At 44.2% G+C, this 24,181-nt stretch overlaps 1 protein-coding gene and 1 pseudogene across 2 annotated transcripts in view; one reads left to right on the top strand and one right to left on the bottom strand.

The window, feature by feature from the left end:
* The first annotated feature begins 987 nt into the window (after positions 1 to 987).
* Positions 988 to 24,181, top strand: part of DCAF12 (DDB1 and CUL4 associated factor 12) — a 33,096-nt gene continuing 9,902 nt past the window's right edge. The window contains exons 1-5 of one of the 2 annotated variants that reach the window (XM_089498010.1): positions 988 to 1,261; positions 8,988 to 9,242; positions 13,511 to 13,717; positions 14,917 to 14,977; positions 18,523 to 18,716. In XM_089498010.1, the coding sequence (XP_089354136.1) occupies positions 1,190 to 1,261; positions 8,988 to 9,242; positions 13,511 to 13,717; positions 14,917 to 14,977; positions 18,523 to 18,716 (789 nt within the window). In that variant the 5' untranslated portion in view covers positions 988 to 1,189. Of the gene's footprint in view, positions 1,262 to 5,484; positions 5,574 to 8,987; positions 9,243 to 13,510; positions 13,718 to 14,916; positions 14,978 to 18,522; positions 18,717 to 24,181 lie in introns of those variants that run through there. The other variant, XM_089498009.1, reaches the window with a different exon arrangement.
* LOC149324251 (solute carrier family 12 member 7 pseudogene) lies at positions 16,230 to 17,924 on the bottom strand (annotated as a pseudogene).

A 24,181-nucleotide genomic window follows, 5' to 3' on the forward strand; every position in this document is an offset into this window, starting at 1 on the left:
TCTGTATCATCAGTACGCAGAGATGTCTTCTGGCACCTTTGAGAGGGACTGAAAGGAAGAAATTGACAGCAAATAAAAGAAATAAATTGTTAACAGAATTAAATTGTTAGAATATTAAAATAGATTAATAGGATTACTTATTATTATTTATTAGATTACTTATTACTTATTGTTACTTATTATTTATCACTTTTATTATATTATTTATTATTACCTATTATTACTTATCAGATCAATTATTAGATTACTACTTGTTATTATTATGTATTACTTTTATTAGATTACTTAGATTACTTATTAGGTTATTTATTAACTGTTATTACTTATTATTATGTATTACTTTTATTAGATTACGTATTACTTATTACTTATTAGATTACTTATTAGGTTATTTATTACTTGTTATTATTTATTAATATTTAATACATTTATTAGATTACTTATTATTACTTATTAGGTTACTTATTACTTATTGTTTATTGCTTTTATTATATTACTTATTGTTACTTATTATTACTCTTGCATTCATACTTATACTTACTATTACTTATCCTTATTATTACTTATACTCCCTACAGTCCCCAGAGTTTCCCTAGCACTGAGCCAGGGCAGTTAAAGCGCTCTGAAACTGGACTATCTCTGCAGTGTGGACTTTGGACTTAAGTTTCAAAGAGTGACTACAGGCCTCAGCATTCCCAGAGGGATGGCAGCCTGTCGTTCCCCAAAGTCCCTGCAGGGGGCTCCATAGAGCAGAACCGCGACGCCCGCTTTAGCCAATGAGCTGCTGAGGGACGTTTCCGTGAGTTAGAATAATTGATTACTCCTTCCTCCGGTTGCTTAGCAACGCTCCGTCAGCGAGAGGTGCTTGAGCCGCCGCCTCTTCTCCTCCTCCTCCTTCTTCCCGTTGCTAGGCAACCGCATGTAGCGCGTGCGCATTAAGCGGCCGGAGGGTTGCCGTAAAGCGAGTCAAGCAAGGCCTCCCGCCGCCTGTCGCAAAGTGTCGTGAGCGGCGCCCGGTTGGGCCTAGTCTGCGGAAGAGAGGGAAGACTAGCGGAGGAGAAGGCGGAGGAGGAGGAGGAGGAGGCGGCGCCCATGCTCCGTCGCCGGGCGGCCCTTCCCTCCGCCGCCCCCTCCGCCTCCATGCGGGGCCCGGGCCCAGGCCGCGACGGAGCCTGCCCCCGCGCCCGCGATGGCCAGGAAGACAGTTAGCAGGAAGCGGAGGGCGCCCGGGGAGCCTTCCGAGGGGGCCGGCGGGGAGCAGGTGGGCGCCGTTACCCCGCGTTACTTTCCCGTTACTCTCGCCGTTACTCCTCGGGAGGAGGAGGAGGGGGGGAGGGAAGAAGGAAAAGAAAGAGCCCCCTCCCAAAAATATGGCTGTCCGGGAGAAGTCCGGGATAGAGGCATCCCAGGCCCCCCTTTGACGGGAGGAAGAAGGGCCTTTGCCTGGGAATAGCAGCTAATAGCTTAGAGTGTTGTTGTTATTATTGTTATTATTATTATTGATGTAAACACGATAATAATTATTTATATTTTATATTATTTTTATCATAGTAATCACAATAGTATTATTATTATTATTACAGTAAATACAGTAATATTTTAACATTATTATAGTAATCCATATTATTACAACTAAACACAATAACAACATTTTATAATATAGTAATAAATATAATTATAATATTATTATAGTAATCACATATTATTATTATTACTATTATTATTATTATACTAAACACAATGATTATTATTATATTTACATTATTGTTATTGTAATCACAATATTATTATTAGAGTAAACACAATAATAATAACAATTATATTTTATATTATTATTATTATTATTAGAGTTATCACAATATTATTATGGTAAACACAATAACAATTGTCATTATATTTTATACTATTATTGTAATCACACTACTATTGTTATAGCAAACGACAACAACAATAACAATAATAACAACAGTGAGGATATTTAATGTGTATCCTGCTCTTTCCTCTTCTCCCCCCCAAAAACCCAAAGATTGGGCCTGACTGTTGGAAAGGGAGAAGAGGAGGTTGTTTGTGGGGCCAAAGTGTTTCACCCTTGGAAAGGCAAGACTGGATCCAAAAGAGGAGAATCAAAGGGGCTCCTTAGTGCAAAGACCCAGATGATAGAGTTTGTATCCGCTTCCCCTTCAAAAGAAGAAGGAATCAAAGCAGCTCAGGATGGGAAAGGACAAAAGAATTGAAAACATACAAAAAGGGAGCATTAAAGACCTATTTGTGATTTTGAAGCCATTTGCACCCGAGATTAAAAGAGTAAGATGCCGTTCAAAAAGCTTTTGGCCCTTCAGCCGATGAAAGGCCCTTCAAAGCAGTTCAGTCAAAACAAGGAAAGGACAAGAGCCGGAGGAGGAGGATCCTCATGGCTGCCCTCTCCCTCTTTCCTGCCCTCAGGTGGATCTGGGGGCCTTTGCCAGGCCTTTGTGAGTTGGGGGACTAATGAAGGGCCTTGTTGGAGGAGGAGATAGGCAGATACGCAGTGGCCCTTGGTATCCGCATCCCCCGTAGATAACAAAATCCATGGATTCAGAGGCTTTCATGGCCGGCATCCATGGCTTTTTTGTGGCCATGTTCTAGAAGAGTTTCTTCCTGACGTTTCGCCAGCATCTGTGGCTATGGGCATCTCCAGAGAACGCTTGCCTGGAAAAAACAAGCACCAAGAACATGGCCACATAGCCCAAAACCTCACAAAATCCAAGTCCCATTAAAGAGAGAGGCATAGCAAAGTGGTGTCCCTAAAGTGAAATGGAAAATCAAGGTTTGCCATTAGGAATTTATACTTTTTGGGAATATTTTCAAGCCATGGGTGCTTGAATCCGTGGGTAAATAGTCCATAGATAAGGAGGACTTACTCTGTGTGTCGATTCTGATATGGCGACTCAAAGGAGAACCTATCATGGGGTTTTCTCAGCAAGATTTCTTCAGAGGGGGTTTGCCATTGCCATCCCCTGAGGCTGAGAGAGTGTGACTTCCCCAAGGTCATCCAGTGGGTTTCAATGGCCAAGCTGGGATTCAAACCCTGGTCTCCAGAGTCTGAGTCCAACACTCAAACCACTAGGCCACACTGGCTAAGATGTGTGTGTGTGTGTGTGTGCATACGCACATATAAATTTTGAATATGCATACATTTGTGTGTCGCATAAAAACAGAAATATTCCAGATTCAGCTCCAGTAAATACATTGTCAAAGTGGACAAGGAGCCAGCCGGGTGGTATAGCATTTTGAGCATTGGACTATGACTCTGGAGGCCAGGATTCGAATCCTGGCTCAGCCATGTAAACCGACTGGGAGGCCTTGGGGAAGTCACACTCTCTCAGCCACAGAGGATGGCCATGGCAAAACCCCTCTGAAGGAACTTGCCAAGAAAACCCTGTGATAGGTTCAAGTCAGAAGTGACTTGAAGGCAAACAACAACAACAACAACGGCTTTTGGCAGAGGAGGGTTTTTGGAGTCAGCTAGAGGAGAAGGCCCTTCAAGTGTTGTTGTTATTGTTGTTGTTGTTGTTGTTGTTGTGTGCTTCCATAAAATGGGGTTGGTTTGAGGTCTTTCCCAACTCTATGATTCTATAAGTCTTTTTGTTTGTTTGTTTACTTATTTCATAATAAAAAGACAAAACATTTTTATGCTGCCAGGCCTTTGCGTATTGACATGGATGCTATTGCGTTTGTGCTTTCAAGAGTTTTAACTTTTTAAATCTTAATAATGTAATGTTTTTAATTGTTTGAATTGTTTGTTTTTTAAACTTTGTATTTTCAATGTTTGATACTGGTTTACCTGGGACTGTTTTAGATTTGCTAGCTGCCTTGAGTCCCTGTCCTGGAGGAAGGCAGGAAATAAGCAAACACAACAATCACACAGAAAACATGCCGGGGGACTTGTGTTGGCCTTGTGACAAATACAAACAAAAACCCATCAGTGATACCTTTATTGGCATGCCAAAATGCACAACATACAACAAGTATATTGTGCATTTTGGTTGTCCAATAAAGGTATCACTGATGGATTTTAATAGTAGTAGTAGTAGTAGTAGTAGTAATGAGGTGACCCTCAGGTGACCCTGTCACAGGGCTTTTCATGGCAAGTTTCTTCAGAGGGGGTTTACCATTGCCATCCTGAGGCTGAGAGAGTGTGACCTGCCCAAGGTCTCCCAATGGGCTTCCATGGCCAAGCTGGGATTTGAACCCTGGTCTCGCAGGGTCCAGTGCGCAAAACCTCTGTACTAGGGCTGCATCCACACTGCAGAAATAATCCAGTTGGACGCCGTTTTTAATTGTTGTGACACTTGAAGTGTCAGTGCGTTGAGCCAGGTGTGATTGGGATTGTTAACCCAGTCTTTCTAAGGCTGCATCTGCACTGCAGAAATATTACAGTTTGACACAACTTGAATGGCCATGGAATTACTGTTACTACTGTTGTTATTTCCTGACCTTTTGCTGAAAGTGGGACTCAGGGTGGCAGCTTACAGTATTAAAAGAAGCAGAATTAAAAACATACAAAATTAGTGCATTAAAACAGACTTAAATTACTACAATATTAAAACAAATGGCATGTAAAAGGATAAAGCACAGTTTAAAAAGAATGTTTAAAACACTTTAAAACATCATGTTGTGGAATTCTGGGATTTGCAGTTTTGCAAGAGATCTGTCCTTCTCAGAGAGCCCTTGGTGCCGCAGCAAACTACAAATCCCAGGATTCCACAGCATGGAGCCCTGGCTGTTAAAGATGTGTGTTTGTTGAAACTGCCTCCTCGGTTTTCCTGGACTGTCCTCCATTTCAGGGCGCTTTGTCCTCGTTGTGGCTATGATGCCTGGTCCCCTGTCAGAGGAGGAGTGTCTTTGCAGTGGGGATGATGGGCTCTGCGCTGGCTCCTTTGCTCCCCCTCCCTCCCCTTCCTCCAAAGCAGCCAGACTCTGGTCCTCCGGGTCTTCCGTCTCTCGGATCCCAGGCGCCCAGCCCCTTTGGCCAGCGGGAGCCCTCTCAAGCCAAAGTCTGGGAAGAGCTGCTCCCCAAAGCAGTGCTCCCAAAGCCTGGCCTTCCTTCCAAGCCCAGAATCCCGGGTCACTGGCCAAGATGGCTGAGGCTTCTGGGAGCCTCTAAACACCTGGAAGGCCAGCCTTTGGCAATCACTGCAAGGAGCCTAAAGCTTCCCAGATCTTTGGGACTCCAACCCCCAGAATCCCTGGCTGCTGGGATTCCTGGGAGCAGAGGCCCAAAGCATCCCTAGAGGAGCCAAGGCTGGGAGGCAGCGGGCCAGAGACAGGCTCGGGCTTTAGGGCAGGGAGGAGGAGGAGGAGGAGGAGCGGCTGGGCTGGCCCTTCTTGTGCCCGAGGAGGAGGAGGAGGAGGAGGAGGAGGAGGAGGCCTCGCGGGCCGCCTTCCAGGGTTCGGACGGAGGGGCCCCTCCAACCGACTCAGGCCAGCCTCTCGCTCCTTCCCTCTGCTCTCTCTCCATGCTTCGCCGCCGGGGCTGCAAGCGGAGGGCCAGCAGGAGGCCAGCCTTGGGCGGCCCAGGCAGGAGGGGCCAGGTGGGTGCCAGCCTTTGGGCAGCGAAGGGGAGCCCTCCTGCCCCTGAAGCCCTTGCAGGAGGAGCTGCATCCCTAGGAAGGGGGCGAAGCTCCAAAGACTCCCTGGCAGCAGATCCTGGGGATTGGAGTTTGACACAGAAGGCGAAATGTCTTCCAAAAGACTACAGTTCCCAGGGCAGTTAAAGGGGTCTCAAACTGGATTATGTCAGCAGTGTGTTTGGACCCCTAGAGACTGAGTCTGTGGAGAGATCTTGGAGCACCTTGGAGACCAACCGAATGAAAGAGGTTGGCAGCATGAGTTTTCCTAGACTAAAGTCTACTGCCCCCCTAGAACTGGACTTGCCACTCCGTTTCCTTACACAAAGGATTTTGAATTTGAATGGACATTCCCACATACCCATGGCATAGATATAGGCCTGTCCCTGGCTTTCCACTCCACCAAATGCATCTGAGGAAATAGATTCATAGCTGTAAAAGCTCATGCTGCCAACTTCTTTCTTTCAGTTAGTCTTACATGTTCTTCACTAGCCAGCTTTCACAATCCTACTAAGAAACTGGACATAGAAAAAGAAGCACCTGGGTTATATTGCTATTAAAGATTCCCATGCCTGAAAGTTCTTCATACAACCATAATTAGAAATTGGACCCACAAAGAGAAGCATCTGGATTAGACTATTAGTACAGCTTCCCTGGACTGAAAGAGCCTTCAGACTAAGAAGGAAAAGGCAGATGCAGGGGTACTGTCAGCTGTGTCTTCCAAGACTGATGGGAATTGCAGTTAAACAGCCCAGTGGGAGGAATTCCGCCCCTCAATGATGGAGATTAAGCTTGATGCTTTTGTGGCAACTGGGCCATACATGAATGACACAAAAGTTTAAAAATTGTGAGCATGCCTTACTGCTCTGGAGACCATCTTTAAAGTCATTTTTTTCTATTTTAGTCCACAATTTCATATGAAACAATTCAAAATGAAAGTGTGGCAGAGGAGGAGCGGTGTGTATATATATATATATATATATATTAAAACAAACAAACCTTGTAACATCAGATAACTAGAGAGAACAATTTGCTCAGGAGCTGGGTTTGTTTGTTTGTTTGTTTGAGTTCAGACATGCTAACCAATATTATTGACTTTTCAAAAATACAGTAATGCTGAGAAAGACCCACCCAAGCAAAGGCTTTTGATGCAGAGCAGGCGCTTCATCTTCTGTTTCCAAACTGAGCTTACTTGCTTCCGTACTGTGATTTCACATCGTAATAAGTGAAACCCCCTTCTTTTTTACGTTAGTTCCCCTAAGAAAGAATTTGATACTGTTTTGACATCTTTCTCCTTTCGGTTGGCTCTCAGATGCTTTAAATCACTTGCAAGTAATTTTAGATCCCAAATAACTAACAAATTGAATTGAATGGGCCACATGCTTTTAAACTGCAGGCTTGCATTCTGGCTAAGTGACAGAAAACGGTTGTCTTTCCTGCATGTTATGCAAGAGACGGTTTCTCAAATGCAGCTAAAGTCAGATTCAAGACATATAGACAGCTGTACCATGTTTTATTCAACAATTTAATCTTAAGTACTACTTAAAGAATGCATAGCTTATTTTAAGAGATTCACTGATAATTTTCTTAAGAAGTTTCTACCAAAAGCATATTCTAACAGTCTTCTTGCCATCGCCTTCTGGACACAAAAATCCTAACAAACAAATAAGTTTGTTAGGATTTCAGATGCTTTGGGGTATTTCCTCATGATAGACTTCAATTGTGTTCTTACATTTGATTTAACTTGAGTAGCTTTCTTAAGGCAGCCTGTGACTTTTGCTTCTATAAACATTTATTATTTATAGTGAAACTTTCAAAGCAGTCTACAATTCCTCAGAAATCCATAAATGTAAAAGCAAAACTTTACTTAAAAGCCTTGTAACAATCCTATTAAATACACACATAGAATGATAGTGTTGGAAGACACCCAAGGGCCATCCAGTCCAACCCTTTGCCATGCAGGAATACACAATCAAAGCACTTCAGTCAGATGGCCATCCAGCCTCTCTTTAAAAACAGCCCTCAAAGAAGGAGATGCCACCACACTCTCAGGCTGTGTATCCCACTGTCAAACAGCATTTATCATCAGGTAGCTCCTCCTAATGTTTAGGTGGAATCTCTTTTCCTGTAGTTTGAATCCATTGCTCTGTGTCCTCATCTCTGGAGCAACAGAAAACAAGTTCACGCCATCCTCAGTATGACAGCCTTTCCAACATTTAAACATAGCTATCATGCCACCCTTCTCTTCCCCAGGCTAAACATGCTTCCCAGACCTTTCACCATTTTGATCATCCTCCAACTTGTCAATAAACTTTTTACTGTGGTGCCCAGAACTGAACAAAGCAGAATGGAGTAGTACTATTACTTCCCTCGATCTAGACACTATACTTCTATTGGTATTGCAGCCTAGAATCATAGTGGCTGTTTTAGCTGCTGCGTCACACTGTTGACTCACATTTAGCTTGTGGTCCACTAAGCCTCCTATATCCCTTTTGCACGTACTATTGTCAAGCCAGGTGTCACTAATCCTATATGTGGGTCTTTAATTTCTTCTTCCTAAGTGTAATACCTTGTATTTCTCCTTACTGAAATTGCACAGTGTGATGAAGCAGCTAAAAAACCCCAATATGATCCTCGTCCACAGGTATAGAAATGTTGTGTCCAGATCGAGGAAGTAATAGTGCCACTCTATCCTGCTTTGGTCAGACCTGACATGGAATACTATGTCCTCCTCAGGGCACCACAATTTAAGAGGGATACTGGCAAGCTGGAGCACGTCAAATGTACAGGAAAATGACAAAAAAATTAATTAGATGCCTAAAATAATGCAGAGTTTCCATACAAATATGTCTGAGAAAGAGTATGCCAGAAATCAGGAGCCACCCTTTTAACCTCTGAAGTCTGGGGGGGGGGGGGGGGACTAGAACAGAGCCTGCCTCTGAATATAACAAGAAGCCTGGGGAATTCTTGATGGGGAAGGCAACACTGGTTAAATGTCATAGAATCATAGAGTTGGAAGAGACCTCTAGGGCCATCCAGTCCAACCCCCTGACATGCAGGAAATCTAAATCAAAGCATCCCTGACAGATGGCCATCCAGCTTCTGTTTGAAGACCTCTAAGGAAGGAGACTTCACCACATTCTGAGGGAGTTTGTTCCACTGTCGAACAGCCCTTACTGTCAGGAACTTCCTCCTAATGTTGAGCTGGAATCTCTTGCAGGCATTATTGTGTCATGCATATTGTTGATCTTCTCCAGTGAAAGATGCTTTTTTGCCTTCTGTGTCCTGACATTACAGTAACCAAACCTTTTCTAGAAGTAGCTTAAAACAGAATCATTTCAAGATCCTCTTCTCTATACTGTTCCTATTTTCCCACAGTATGGCTGGGATCACTCAGTCCACAAAAGGAAGCGGCTCCCCCCTGTTAAAAGGTCACTGGTGTGCTACCTGAAAGGAAGAGAGGTGCGGATACAGAATGAGTCCAGCTACCACCGACTGTTGCATGGATATGCAGCCCAGCAATTGCCAAGTCTCCTAAAGGAAAGAGAATTTCATCTTGGGACCCTTAATAAAGTGTTTGCATCTCAGTGGCTGAATCACCGGCAAGTGGTGTGTGGGACAAAATGCAACACGGTGAGTGCCAGTCTCTTGTTTCCTTAATTTTCTTCACAGTACTTCTCATGGGTAACTGTGTGGGTACAAATACTAGGGGTGGGAAGGACCAAAGCAGAAAATCCCATTAAAATGTCATCCACGTCTGTTTGGCAATGGTTGCATATCTGTACAAACCTTTTTACACTTTTTGTTTATGGGGATTTGCAGTAGTCTTATAGCTGGATTGTTTTTCCCCAGTAGGACAGGTACGATTGCAGCTGCTTTCAGGAGAAACCCATAGCATAAGGGTAGAGCAATTTGCTTTATATGCAGATAGTCTTTGATATCTTTGAGGCAGAAGGATCTTAGGCAGCAAGATGGCTTGTGAATGACAAAGTCATTCTAGGTGCATATGATTTTGGGGAATTACTTCATCACAATTTTTCTCTTCTGTGAATGAGCTGCTGCTTTAATTTGGAGTGATACATATAAATTAAAGTGGTTTTTGCTGACTGATTGAATGGCTCTGTGTGAAGAGTTCTAACTATCTTTTCCCCTGTTCATTTAGTGCCTATTTTACTACATTACTTGTTTCTCCATTGAAGAGTGAGTACGTGTTCCTCTAGATGTTGTTGAGCTGCAACTCCCAGCATCCCTTAGCACTGGGTATGGTGGCTAGAAACATTGGCATTTGGCATCCAACAACACCTGGAGAGCTGCGTGATTACTACCCTGGGTTAGTGTTAGGAGAAATGCATGTTGAGGAGCCTGTTGGATTTGAAGTTCATTGGTGATCTTGGACTAAAGACCCTAAGCCTTACGTAGCCTTATGTAGCTCAAATACACAGTTTGAGGTTGAGGGAAGTGAAGGAAACAGCATCTGTGTGGCTTAATTCATATACTGGCCTGTGAGGAGAATTATGTTGGTTGCTTTGTTCCCTGTTTCTTTTTTAATTGTTCTGAATTGAAAAGTGGCATTCCATCCTGACGTAGCACTGAAGCTAGGATGATCAAAGAATGTATGTCTGAATGGTGTCAGAGAAGCTGATAAAATGTCTGTGTTTATTCTTGGCTCAGTGATTGTGCCTATGCTTTGTTTTTCTCCTTGACTAATGGAAGGGAAATTTTATTAGCTGATATAAGTTTTGTAGCATTCTGCAGTTTTCACTAAATTTCATTTCAGATGTCAGCAATAAATTGCAACAAGATCTGTATGATATTTTGAACTAACTTACAGCTGCTTTACATGTCATAGGCTTTGGGGATTGTGGATAAAGAATTTGCGATATCTGTGTACAGCATGTTAGTCATTGTTCTAAGTTAAAAGAGTTCTGGACAAAAAATAAACAAAGGTTGGGTCATGGAGCCATAGTTAACCACTTTAAGGTTGCAGTCCTAAGCACTCTTACACAAGTGTTTAGCCTTACAGTTATTTATATTTGCATCATTGTTTTATGTAAAACACTCTAGAGTTTTGTTAAAGAGTAATAAAACTATTTTTAGTAAATCAGAAGTAAGCTGCATTAAAGACATTGAAATGTACTTCTGAGTAAGATTGTGTGTTAAGTATAAGATTGTGTGAAGTTCAAAAATTCTGCAGTTCAGCATTTTAAACCCTTTCTATATGTGGATATGTGTGCCTTCAAGTTGCATGCAATCCCATGAATTTCAGAGGCAAGGTTTGCCAGTTCCTTCCCCTGAAATATAGCCTACAGTATTTGAATTATGTCCAGAAACAGACTGGAAGCCAGTGGAAATGTTGTAATGGGCAGCTTCTGTAGCCACTGTGATTACTCATAGTTCTTTATTAGGGTTGGGAAAGGTATGCTTCTCTGCTTTTTGACTAGAGAGGGTCAGCCACATGGCCCCTCTATATATTGCTAAACTGCAACTTCCATTATCCCTCACCAAAGGCTATGGCAGTGTTTCCCAAACGTTGGTCCTCCAGATAGTTTGAACTTCAAGTCTCAGAATTCCTGACCCATGGGCTAGGCTTGCTGGGCCCCTGGGCGTTCATGTCCAAAACACCTGGAGGACCAAAGTTTGGGAAGCACTGGGCTATGGTGTCTCCTTTTGGTGGGAGTTGCAGTTCAGGAATATCCAGAAGGCCACAAGGTAGCCACCCTTGCTTCTGGCTCTTCAGAGGCACTGTGGTAAGGGATGCGGTGCCTGCTCCTTCTATCCTTAAATAACTGGAATGGTTGATTTGCCATCCCTTTTAAGACCTTGAAATTACAACCTGCCAGCTGTGAGTCTACTTACAGTATTCTCTTATATACACAGTATTTCTATGATTCCACCATCTCTGTCTACTAATGGAGCCTGTACTCAAAATGGCTTGTGGGGCCTGTTTCTGACAGAGGGCATGCAAGACCCAGAGACAATACCCGATAGCCGTAGGGTCTTCTAATTCTTATTTCTTAGACATAGATTTCTAGCATTTATGATCACAGAAAAATCAATATGTATGAAAAGCAGCACAGAAACTGGTGGGATTTAAGTGCAGTGTGTCTGAAAGAGCTTTCTATGATTGATGATTGCTTTTCTTGTTCATGGTGTCCCTTTAGAATAAAACATCTGTTTTTGTAGTCCTCTGCAAATTATTTATTTATTTTTCTTAGAGCTTGGAGAGGTCGAGGTGCAGGGAATACAACTTATTAACGTGGTTACATCCCAGCCCCTACATGCATCCTCTTGCTGTTTCTTCTTTAGTTAGAGCTATGGAAATGTAGCTGGACAGAGTTGATCTGTATGAACCTTGTTTGTTGCAGTAGCTTATGAAAATTCCACTTTTTTTGCTTTCATTAATAATAATAATAATAATAATAATAATTTGTTCTATTTATATACCGCTATTCCAAAGATCATAGCGGTGAACAGCAAGTAAGCTAATTAGCAAGTAAGCTAATTTGCCCCCAACAGTCTGGGTACTCATTTTAGCTCCCTCCTCGGAAGGATGCAAGCCTGAGTCGAGCTTGGGCCCTTTTGCTGGTCTTGAACTCGCAACCTTGTGGTTTTGAGTGAATGGCTGCAGTACAGGCATTTAACCATTGCGCCACCAGGGTGGCATTAGCTTCTTTTGAACACTTAAAGGCCTGTTACAGACAGCCAAAATAAAGCTGCTTCGAGTCACAGTGGAGGTATGGTGTTTCAATGATGCATGCGTCCTAAGAGTCCAGAAGTTGCACCAAAGCCACGCTCCAGCCCTAAGGACTGGAGCGTGGCTTTGGTGTGGCTTCTGGACTCTTAGGACGCATGCATCATTGAAACACCATACCTCCACTGTGACCCGAAGCAGCTTTATTTTGGCTGTCTGTAACAGGCCAAAGACACCAATATTTTTAATTGCCTGAATGATCAAGAGTGCAGTGAAAAGTTTCTGAGTTTTCATGTTAGTTCACTTTATGCTTTGAATGGAGATGACCCCAAGAAAGTCAAGTTAAGGTGAAGAGAAAAACTAATCTCAAGTTTTCATAAGTTCCAGTCCTGTTCCTAATGGCTTCATTTGAGATCAGGGTCTTCATGTATGTTTAAGACACTGTCAAAAAAGAGCATTGATTCTCTGAATTGCAGATGCCTTACAGCAATCAGCACTTTTAAAGTCCTTCTCCTCTTAGTTGGTAAAAATGATCATCACTTGTCTACAGCATAATGTCTTCTGTCTATTTCAAGATTTGGGACAGTTAATGTTTAAAAGGAACATTTCAATTCTGAAGATGTGGTCCAGGGAGGGGGTCAGATCAGACATGGCAGAACTTGTATGGCTTTGAGCAAGTCCCTGTCATTGTTTTTATGAAATAGAAATAATTGCAAGCCTTCTCTAATATGGACTTGCAGGGACTACAAAAGACTTTGCATGCTAGTATTGTTAATGTACCTTCAGGAAATGCAAAGGGGCTGGTTGTTTAGGGCCCTGAACATTGCAAGCTGTTGGTTTCTTTTGGTGTTAATTAGCCTTGAGTTTATAGACTTTTCCTTTTCCTTGCCTCTTGGCTCATGGAAGATTTCACTTTTATTTTTAAACAAGCCAAAATTTACCAGAACTTGATTTGAATTTTTTTGTTACAGTCCTCACTGCTACCTTATAAGACTGATTAGCATCACATCCACATTGACATAATAGGATGGGCATAGATACAGATTCTTAGCTTTCCTAGATGGTTTCTTATCCTATAATTTAGTAATCCCAGCAGCCTTGGTTTAATGCTCTGTGACCTTAATATACTCTTCTTCCATTCAGCCTATGGAAGGAGGATGTATTTTTTTTACAACTTTCTGATACAGGTGTTGATTTCTTTCTCTCTTAGTTGTTCGTGGTTGATGTCCAAACTGGCCAGATTACCAAGATTCCCATTCTGAAGGACCGGGAACCTGACATGGTGAACCAGCAGGGCTGTGGCATTCATGCCATTGAACTGAACCCTTCAAGGACTCTCTTGGCAACGGGAGGGGACAACCCAAACAGCCTTGCTATTTATCGTCTGCCTACCCTCGATCCTGTCTGTGTAGGAGATGTAAGTTCCGCTGTATAGCAAAGATGTGCATGGACTTTTAGTTAATTATCATGTGCTAGGTGTGGCAGCGTCTTTTACAATATCCTGCTTCAAGTTACTAATATTTCCAAGCTGAGACTTGGAAGGGTATCTGATTTGGTTGACTTCCTGTGTACCGATTTTAGGTCTGGGGCTGGAATAATGCTGTCTTCCAGATGATGTTGGATGCAAGTCTCAGGAGGCCGAGCGACTATAGCTGGAGATGAGAGAGTTGTGATCCAACAGAGTCAGGAGGATCCCATGATTCCTATACCTGATCCAATATAAAAATACAAGATTGCCCTGCTTATGAGGTATCCTTGCTTTTGGGGGGTGGTGGGGAGCATGCTGGTTTAAGGAAAAGTGGCTTCATTTGATGCTGTTAAGTTACTGTAACCCCTTCGTTCAGAAACTCAGGCTTCAGTAGTAAAGGTCTGAAAACCTTTATTTACCAACTAGAGATAAACACCAGAGACATTTGGTGACAAAACTTAACAGCAGGCATTAGCAAAGCATAATTAAAGCACATAAAATTTCAAATCTTTGGTGAGCTATCTTCTCATTTGTTACAAAAGCAAAACATTGAGCCTGAACAGACAGGCCAAAATAAAGTTGGTTAGGGTCACTTTGGAGATATGCTGTTTAAATGATACATGCATCTTAAGAGGTCAGAAACTGTGCCAAAGCTGCGCTCCAGTCTTTAGGACTGGAGCATGGCTTTGGCGTGGCTTCTGGCTTCTTAGGCCACATATATCATTTAAACAGCTTTATTTTGGCCTGTCTGTTCAGGCCCATTATTTTCTTTCCCGGTTCACATGAAGCCCCTTCCTTTCTTCTTCTGCCAGCGTTTCAAGGAGAGTGACCTTGGATCTTTGAGGCAAGCTCAGCTCCCTTCTGCTTCTTCCTCAGCCACAAAGGAATGTGATCAAGTTTCTAACAATAAAACCCCCACTGTATGCCTGATCATTTCCTGCAATACTGTATGGCACATTAATACAAGTAAATAGCAAATAAATAAAGCTATACCCTTCTGGGTTAACATTTCAAACCATGGCAGGCAAGCCGCAAGATGCAGCTCCTGACAGATGCTTATGCAAATACGGAAAGCTTTTGCTTTTGTAAAAATAGTAAACCTCAAAAATATGAGATTCAGATCTTGATTCTTATTTTATGTTTTTTAGGATGGCCATAAAGACTGGATATTTTCAATTGCGTGGATTAGCGACACCATGGCCGTTTCTGGTAAAATTCAAATTTCTGCTCTTTACCTGTAAGAGTCATGTCCGACTGTACCTTCTCTCACAACTGACTGAGATTCAGAAATTATTTTGAAGGCCATAATTGTTAGCTGTGTCTGTGCAAAGGGTCTAGTGGTTTCCCCCTTCTTCTCTTTTTCCTCTTCCCTCTTTTGACCTAGCAAATACTCTGAGAACTGGTGTTGCTGTCTCTTCTATTGGGGGTTTGCAGAGAAATCACTTATAAATTTTAAAAATTTTGAGCTTTGAGGCCCAGTGTATTTGACAGAGTCATAGGTTATAGTTTATTGAAGTTATTTTTTAAAAATAGTCTTTATTAGAATTTACAATGTATACAAGTAAAGACAAAAAAAATGCTTGTCATCCTCTTTGTTATAAATTTCCCCCCTACCTGTTCTGTGTTATAGTGTACTGATGTAATTTTGATATGGTTTTAATGGAATTTTTGTGTATTTTTAAAAGCTGTAAACCGCCCTGATCATATGGAAGGGCGGTATACAAATAAAACGTTTATTTATTATTATTATTTACCCTCTCACCCGAATGTTTGACTATAGTAAATACTGTCTTACACAGTTTATTGAAGTTATAATTGTATATTTTAGTGAGTTTAATTAAAATCAAACTTCATTCTAAATCATCCTGCTTTTTTCAAAAGGTGCTGGATGGATATCTATTTTTTAAATCTGTCATTTAAGATGAACAAATCTTTTTTTGCCCGTGGTGGAGCTTCATGGTGGGCAGACTGTTGTAGAATTTTGGAAAGCTCATTTACACAAAGATAGCTAATTTGTAATTTATAGTACAGGTTAAGTATTCCTTACCCAGAATGTTTGAGACCAGAAGTGTTCTATGTTTCAAAACAACAACAACAACCAGATTTTGGAATATCTGCATTTCTATAGGCATTAGTGAGACTGGAGACAAACTGAGGATCTGTGAAATGGTAAGAATTAAAGTGTAGTGCTTAGCACAAACACTTTTCTCTTTAGCCTTGCAAATACAGTACAGGTATGTAGCTCAAAAAGTTTTGGATTTTGGAGTATTTCAGAACTCCAGATAAGGGATATTCAGCCTGTAGAAACAAAATATCTTAGTTCTAGATAAGGCCATAATTGGCATACCAGCCTTAGCCATTAAGAGATATTCCCAGCCATCAGTGCCAGGAGCTGCTTGAAGGTGACAGCAATCCCAGTACTTCTTTAAAACAGGTGGAACTGTTCTATCTTTTTCTGCTTTCAGTTTTTCTTTCTGTCAGCAGCACCTGGGAGCAGAGATTGCAGAGAAACAGGAGGGGGGATATTTCTACTTGGAATCCAGCTGTTGCTGTTGTCGTGTGCCTTCAGGTCATTTCTGACTTATGGTGACCATAAGGCAAACCTTTCAATGAGGTTTTCTGGAGCTGAGAGTGTGTGATTTGTCCAAAGTCACCCAGTAGGTTTCCTTCTCTTAAATGGGAGGGAGACCCACCAATGCCTTGTGCAGGTTCTGCATTGCTACATCAAGTTCCTCACCTCATAGCTGGAATGGGTTCTTCACAGGGTTGGCTAGCCTTCTCTGCACAAATTACTACCATGTTTGCACATGTTGAGTAGGCATTGAATCCTGGCATATACCACAGTTGTCTAGAAATCAAAGTGAGGCTGTGTTAATACTTCCATGGAATGAGTAGCAGACCTTTGAACAACACTGACTTTATTCAGAATAGCTGGCAAAAATGAGAACTCGTTGGGTTTTGTCTGCTGTAGTAAAACCGGTAGAGGAATGACAGAATTTTGATGCACGTTTTTATTTCTATTTTATTTTATCATCATCTGCAAAGCCTGTGACTTTACCTTGTGCCTGTGTCTGATTCTTCTGAGAGTTTGTATTTATATCCTCTTTGTTCTCTAGGATTTTTATCAGTGTTCACCATCATGTGCCTAGAAGGTTGCAGAAGAGCAAAATTCTTTTTTTTTTAACTAATATACGGTTTCCAAGAAGACAGATACTAAAGACTGGTGGATCAAATGCAGTTTTAATAACCCCAGCATAAATAGCAATAATTGAAAGAATCACACAAGCCAAGAAGACAAGTGCAAGCTTATTGACATATTTGACTCCCACAAAAACTACTGTGGCCATCAGCGCAAGGATGCATGTTCCATACACTCTCATATTGTTTAATGTGGCCTCCTCACTTCCATTAAAAATAGCAGCATTTGGAGAAATGTATTTCAATAAAATTTCAATTGTGCCAAGAATATACATAGCCCCAGCAAAGGTGGTGCCCAGATAAAACAAAGTCCCACAGCTCCACCGAATTCTGGCCCTAACAATCTGGAAATCATATATTATGATCCACCAGCTGGAACAACACCATTTGTTGCTATTGCATTCATTGATATTGCTGTTAACATAGTACCAGCACAGCACATGAATACAATGAAGAAAGATTCAAGTACTCCTGCTGTTCCCACAATCCATGTTAGACGAAGAAGCAGGATAACACCTAAAATATTTTGTAGACAGGGCAAGTATATACCAATGAAAGTGCCCATACGTGGAGCCTGGATTTCCTTTCGTTTGGTGTCTTCATCTTCTTCATGGTCTACCACTCCCTGAGTAACATTGGTATAGTTTGCTAGCTTATTAAGAAGAGACAATACCATGGGGTTGCTATCCATTTCTTCTTCAAAAAGAGCCATATTTTCCCCATCATATATGCTTCCTCTCTCCTTGCTTGCATTATTGATAAATGGACTACTTTCTCTTGGAATCCCATCAGCTACTGGGCTCCCTCCCTCCTCCTCCTCCTGCCCCTTATTCTAGGGGCTGCTCTCCCTTCCCTTCTTCTCCTGGCCGCCGCCCCTGTCCTCCAACTCCTCCTCAGCAGGGCCTTGTTGGCAGCCTCCTGGTTCCTCCACCAGGACCACGGTGAAGCTGGTGAGCATGGCGGTGGCGCTGGCTCCGGGCGAGGCACCTCTCCTCCTCTGTCTCCTCTTTCCCTTTCTCCTCACACAACACACCGCCTTTCCCTGTCCGCCCACCTCTGCCTCTGCCTTCCCGCCCCTTTCTTTCTTTTCTTCTCTCCTTCTTTCTTTCTCCCTTCCACACCTCCCTTCCCTTCTTTCCTTTGTTTGACCCCAATCCCAACTGCCTTCATGAGGAGAAACGAAGTCATCATGATGAAAGTCTTCTTTCCGTTCCCTCATCATGGCTGTGTGACTCAGTCCCCCCCCCACACACACACACACTTTCATCCAGAAGAACAAAATTCTGAATTTGACAGTTGTGTCCAACTTTGTGCTTACAGAAAGTGTTCTGTTTGTGCAAATCTTTCGTTATTCCACTCCCATTGTTTGCTGGGAACGTTCTTTTCTCTTGCTGTATGATAGGTCATGTTTCTGCCTTGACTTTTTGGATGCAGAAACACATTGTAGTACAGAACAGGAAGCTCTTGGCTTTTTTAGAGATAGGTTCCATCCTAAAACTTGATGTCAACAAAACACTAAAGTTTAATTCATCCCCCGGGTATGTTGCTTTTTGCAGGTTCCCGAGATGGTTCAATGGGGCTTTGGGAAGTAACAGATGAAGTGCTGGCCAAGAGTGATGTGAGGCGCAACTTGTCTCAGGTTCCTGTCTATGCCCACATAACACACAGGGCTCTGAAGGACATCCCCAAGGAAAATACCAATCCAGACAACTGCAAGGTCCGGGCTCTTGCTTATAACAACAAGAACAAGGTGGGTAAGATTACAAAGGGGGGAAATCATAACTTTCCCATTCCTGGTATTGGAAATAATAATAATAAAATTTTATTTATATACCGCCTTTCCAGAGATCAAGGCGGTTTCACAACACAACACATATAACAATAAAAACCATTAAAAACATCATAAAAACAAATCGTACAGTAAACATTCTCACGCTAGCTCAACAATGCTGCTGAGAGGAGAGAGGAAGGGAGTACATCAGGGGTCAGGGTATGCCTGCTGGAATAGGTGTGTTTTTAACCCCTTTTTACATTGTTCCAGTGAGGCAGCCGAGCGGAGCTCGACGGGAAGCGAGTTCCAGAGCTTGGGGGCCAAGGTAGAAAAGGCTCTCTGCGTGGTGGTGACATATCTAGCCTCTGGAACCCTTAGCAATTGCTTCCCGGCAGACCTGAGTGTGCGGGGCGGATTGTATGGAGAGAGGCGGTCCTCCAAGTACCCTGGGCCCAAGCCATTTAGGGCTTTATAGGTAATAACCAGCACCTTGTATTGCACCCAGAAGCGAATAGGCAGCCAGTGAAGGTCTTTAAGGACCGGTGTTATATGACTGGTCCTGGAAGTACAAGTGACCAGTCTTGCCGCCATATTCTGCACCAATTGCAGCTTCCGGGTATGGTGCAAGGGTTGCCCCATGTAGAGCGCATTGCAGAAATCCAACCGAGAGGTTACCAGAGCATGTACTACCGTTTCAAGGTCCCCCCGGCCCAGGTAGGGTCGCAGCTGGCGTATCAGCCTAAGCTGATAACAGGTGCTCCTGACCGTCGCATCCACCTGAGATGTAAGGTGGAGCGACGAGTCAAGGAGCACCCCCAGACTGCGTACTGAGTCCTTCACGGGAAGCGTGACCCCGTTCAGAACAGGTGGAACCACCACCATCCCCGGGCCAGGGGAGCCTATCACGAGTACTTCCGTTTTCTCTGGATTCAAACTGAGTCTGTTTTCCCTCATCCAGTCCATTACCGACTCCAGACAGGCAACGAGAGGAGTGATGCCATCCTTGGTCACTGAATCAGTCGGAGACATAGAGAAGACTATTTGGGTGTCATCAGCGTACTGATAACCCCGCGCCCCATGCCCCCGGATGATCTCTCCCAGCGGCTTCATGTAAATGTTAAAAAGCATGGGGGACAGAATGGCTCCTTGAGGGACCCCAGATGTAAGGGCCCTCTTGTCGGAGCACACGTCCCCCAGCTGCACCATCTGGAATCTCCAGAGAGATAGGATCGGAACCACTGGAGCGCAGTGCCCCTGATTCCCAACTCCCCCAGGCGCTCCAGAAGGATACCATGGTCAATGGTATTGAAAGCCGCTGAGATGTCCAAGAGCACTAACAGGGACACGCTACCCCTGTCCATGCCCAGACGGAGATCATCGACCAAGGAGACCATGGCGGTCTCAACCCCATAACCCGCCCGAAAGCCGGTTTGAAATGGGTCTAGATAATCTGTTTCATCCAAGATCGATTGAAGCTGGATTGCAACTGCCCTCTCGATCACCTTCCCCAAAAATGGCAATAGCGATACTGGCCGATAATTATTATGCATCAGGGGGTCAAGGGAGGGCTTTTTTAGCAAGGCTTTTACAATGGCCAATTTTAAGCTAGATGGAAATTGCCCATCCCTCAGTGATGTATTAATTATGCGGTGTAACATGGAAGTTACCACCGTCCCCCCCTGAGCCGCTAGCCATGAGGGACAGGGATCGAGAGAGCAAGTTGTCTTCCTAACACTTCTAAGGATCTTGTCCACATCCTCGGTGCTGACAGACTCAAAATGATCCAGTACAATCGAGTCCACAGAATCTCTGGAAACCTCTACTCTGGTATCTGCACTAATACTAGCATCAAGACCTTCCCTTATCCGAGAGGTTTTACCCGCAAAGAAGTTGTTAAATTGGTCACAGCAGGCTTTAGATGGTTCCAATATAGGGTTCAGGGCAGGGGGGAGCCGGGGGAGCTCCCTCACTACCCTGAACAGCTCTGCTGGACGCGACTCTGCGGACGCGATACGTGCAGCAAAGAACGAATTCTTTGCTGCATCTATCGCCTCTCCATAGTCCTCCAACAGGAGGTCTAGGAGAGTATTGTCGGGTAAGCACTGCTGTCTACGCCAGTCGCGCTCTAGGCGTCGCAGCACCCACTTCCTAGCCTGGAGATCTTCCGTGAACCAGGGCTGTTTTTTGGAAGCAGGCCTGAGAGGATGCTTGGGAGCGATGCTGTGTATAGCCCTGGGGAGATCAGTATCCCAGATGTTAGTCAGGGCATCAACAGAATTGCCGTCATTTCCAACCATATAGCCCTCTAGGGCTTCTTGGAACCTATTGGGTTTCATCAGCCTTCGAGGGTGGACCATTCTAATGGGTCCGCCACCCCCAGGAGGGATCTGGGTAGATGCCTTGATTTTTGCCTCCACCAGGAAATGATCCGTCCATGACAGGGCGGAAATATTAGTTATTTCCACCCACGGAATTTCCATGTCCGTGCAAAAGACCATATCGAGTGTATTACCCGCAGAATGCGTGGGCCCCGTGACCAGTTGTGACACACCCATGGCTGTTATGGTATCCATGAATTCCCGAGCCGCACCTGATGGAATATAGTTGGTCGCGAAGGGGATGTTGAGGGCCCCCAGGACCAAAAGCCTGGGGAACTCCAGCACCAGCTCCAAGACCAACTGTGTCAGCTCGGTCAGGGAATCTGTTAGCGCACGAGGTGGCCGGTAGACCAACAGAATCCCTAGACTGTCCCTGGCCTTCAGGGTCAAGTAAATGCACTCAATGTAGGAAGTTTGTCTGACATGGTTCCTGGATAGTGACAAGGTGTTCTTATGGATCAAGGCAACACCCCCCCCCCCCCCCCGAGCCCACCTAACCTGGTCTGGTCCTTCACTGAGTACCCAGCAGGTAGGGCCTGAGCCCACACAGCTTCCCCTTCAGGCCCAAGCCAGGTCTCAGTAATGCAAGCCAGGTCACAGTTGTTATCCTCCAGCAGGTCATAGATAATGTGGGTCTTGTTTTTAATGGACCTAGCATTGCACAGGAGCAGAGACAGGGTTTGTGGTACGGTTGGAATGACCCTCAGATCTCTTTGGTTAGAAGAGGGACAGGAAGGAGGGATAGATATTAAGCATCGATCTCGCCTTCCTCTGTAACGCTGGTCCACTCCCTACCGCCATACCTCCCCCTGCCCCACACTACTCCTATAGGAGCCCCGCTCGTATCAAGGGAGTTACCCTCTGCCTCCCCAACCGAAACACTCCCCACATCCATACCCCCCTCCCCCCGCAATGCAACAATGATGGCAGAGAGGAGGCACCCCAGTCATTCTCTGCCGTGTAGCTAGCACGGGTGCGCCTCTCCTGCCTTCCGCGCAGTCACTTATATGCGCAACTGCACAGCTGCGGTGATGCAATCCGAAGGCGGCTCCTGGGCCGGTGTGCAACTGCGCACCTCTAACAACCCAGAAGCCGCCCGGCAAACAAACACAGCCCACAGTCAGCAGTCCTTGGAGGCAAGGGGGGGTGGGACGGAGGAGGGGGCCAGGCAAGCTGGCTTTTGTACACGCCTCTGCCACCAGCGTGCTCCGCCCTCCGCCTTCCCCCAGGTGTTGCTGCTTCTCCCTCGGTCCACTGGCTGGGAACACTGGCGGTGGAGTCCGGAGCAGATGGAGAAAAGCAGTCCGAAGGCGGCTCCTGGGCCGGTGTGCAACTGCGCACCTCTAACAACCCAGAAGCCGCCCGGCAAACTAACAGAGCCCACAGTCAGCAGTCCTTGGAGGCAAGGGGGGTAAGATAAAAGTGTTGCTGGTCATTTCTAGTTTTTAATCTGACTGCTTTTAAAGAATTTTGCACAAATGTCTTTGTAGTCTGAGTTCCCAGCAGTGGAGTTATTTGAATCTTCCCAGGAATTGGCATACTTTTTTTTTTTTTTACATAAAGCCTATTTTCCTTTCATTTAGCTTCTTTTTCTTAACCACTTTTTTACTCTTTGATATTAGACTAGTATATATCAATCTGGTTGACTATATACCAAAATGCTTATTCTCTTTGGCAATGCCCAACAACATCAAATTGAGGTATAGCCAAAAAAGAAAAGATGCTCAAGTGGCATCAGGTTAGAATCAGATATTGAAACAGAACCTTCCCTTTAAGTGTAAGATAGCAGCCAGTACATTCCTTTAAAGAAGTATTCCCACTAGATTGACTGTTATACTCATTACTAAAGACTTTGCAGTATGGACAACGAGGGATCTGCTGCAGTCACCTGCAATTCTTGTGGGATGTTTCTCTTTTTGCCTACAGAAGTGGAGAACTTCACATGCACCAAGTGCAAGTTGGTAGCACTCTTGGAGGAGAAAGTGCAGCAGCTGGAGTCCAGAGTAGCTACACTTCAGCATATTAGGGAACAAGAGGATTTCCTGGACACAATAGAACTAACCATCTTGGATGAGTACCACGCAGAGGAAGATGCTAGGGTGGAAGAGGTCACTTGCCAAACAGAGGAGGTAGACAGCTGGAGGAATGTCACAAAGAGAAGTAAGCCAAGAAGGAATTGTTCGGGGAGCTTGCAGCTAGAGAATCGATTCGAAGCTCTTTCCCTTATCAAGGAGGATGAAGAAGAGCAGCATGGACAGACTTCAGGGACAGAGCAGGGGAGCCCGAGAGTCCCACCCGAGGGAACAGTCGCTGCTAAGCCTCGGAGGAGGCGAGTGGTCGTAGTGGGGGACTCCTTGCTGAGGGGTACAGAAGCAGTGATTTGTAGGCCTGACAAGATGTCTTGAGAGGTGTGTTGTCTTCCAGGTGCAAAGATCCGTGATGTGACAGAGAGGCTGACAAGACTGGTCAAGCCTACTGACAAATACCCCTTCCTTTTGGTCCACGTGGGAACTAATGATACTGCAAGACACAGCATTCAGAACATCAAAAGGGATTACGAGGCGCTTGGTAGGAAGCTGAAAGGAATGGATGTACAGGTTGTCATCTCGTCTCTTCTGCCAGTTGAAGGGCATGGTCCAGGAAGGGAGAGGAAAATAGCAGATGTGAACAACTGGCTTCGCAGATGGTGCCGCCGAGAAGGATTTGGATTCTTCGATCATGGGCTGCGGTTCCATGAGGAGGGACTTCTTGCAACAGACGGGTTGCATCTCACGCCAGTTGGAAGAAATGTTTTTGCCAACAGTCTCAAGAACTTGATCAGGAGAGCTTTAAACTGAGTTCCGAGGGGAAGGGAGACAATATTAAGGAAGGCGAAAGGGATGGCGAAAATAGTCAAAATGACACAGAGGAAACAAGGCAAACAGTGCAAGGACCCAACAGTGGGAGGCAAAAAAACTTGCACAGGCAGCAAGTAAAAGGGAACCATGGTCTGCGATGTCTCTACACTAATGCACAGAGCATGGGAAATAAACAAGATGAACTCGAACTCCTAGTACAAGAAAGCAA

This window comes from Sceloporus occidentalis, unplaced genomic scaffold (assembly GCF_023333645.1).
Source record: "Sceloporus occidentalis isolate IW3139 unplaced genomic scaffold, rSceOcc1.0.p SCAF_1, whole genome shotgun sequence".
NCBI classification, from domain to species: domain Eukaryota; kingdom Metazoa; phylum Chordata; class Lepidosauria; order Squamata; family Phrynosomatidae; genus Sceloporus; species Sceloporus occidentalis.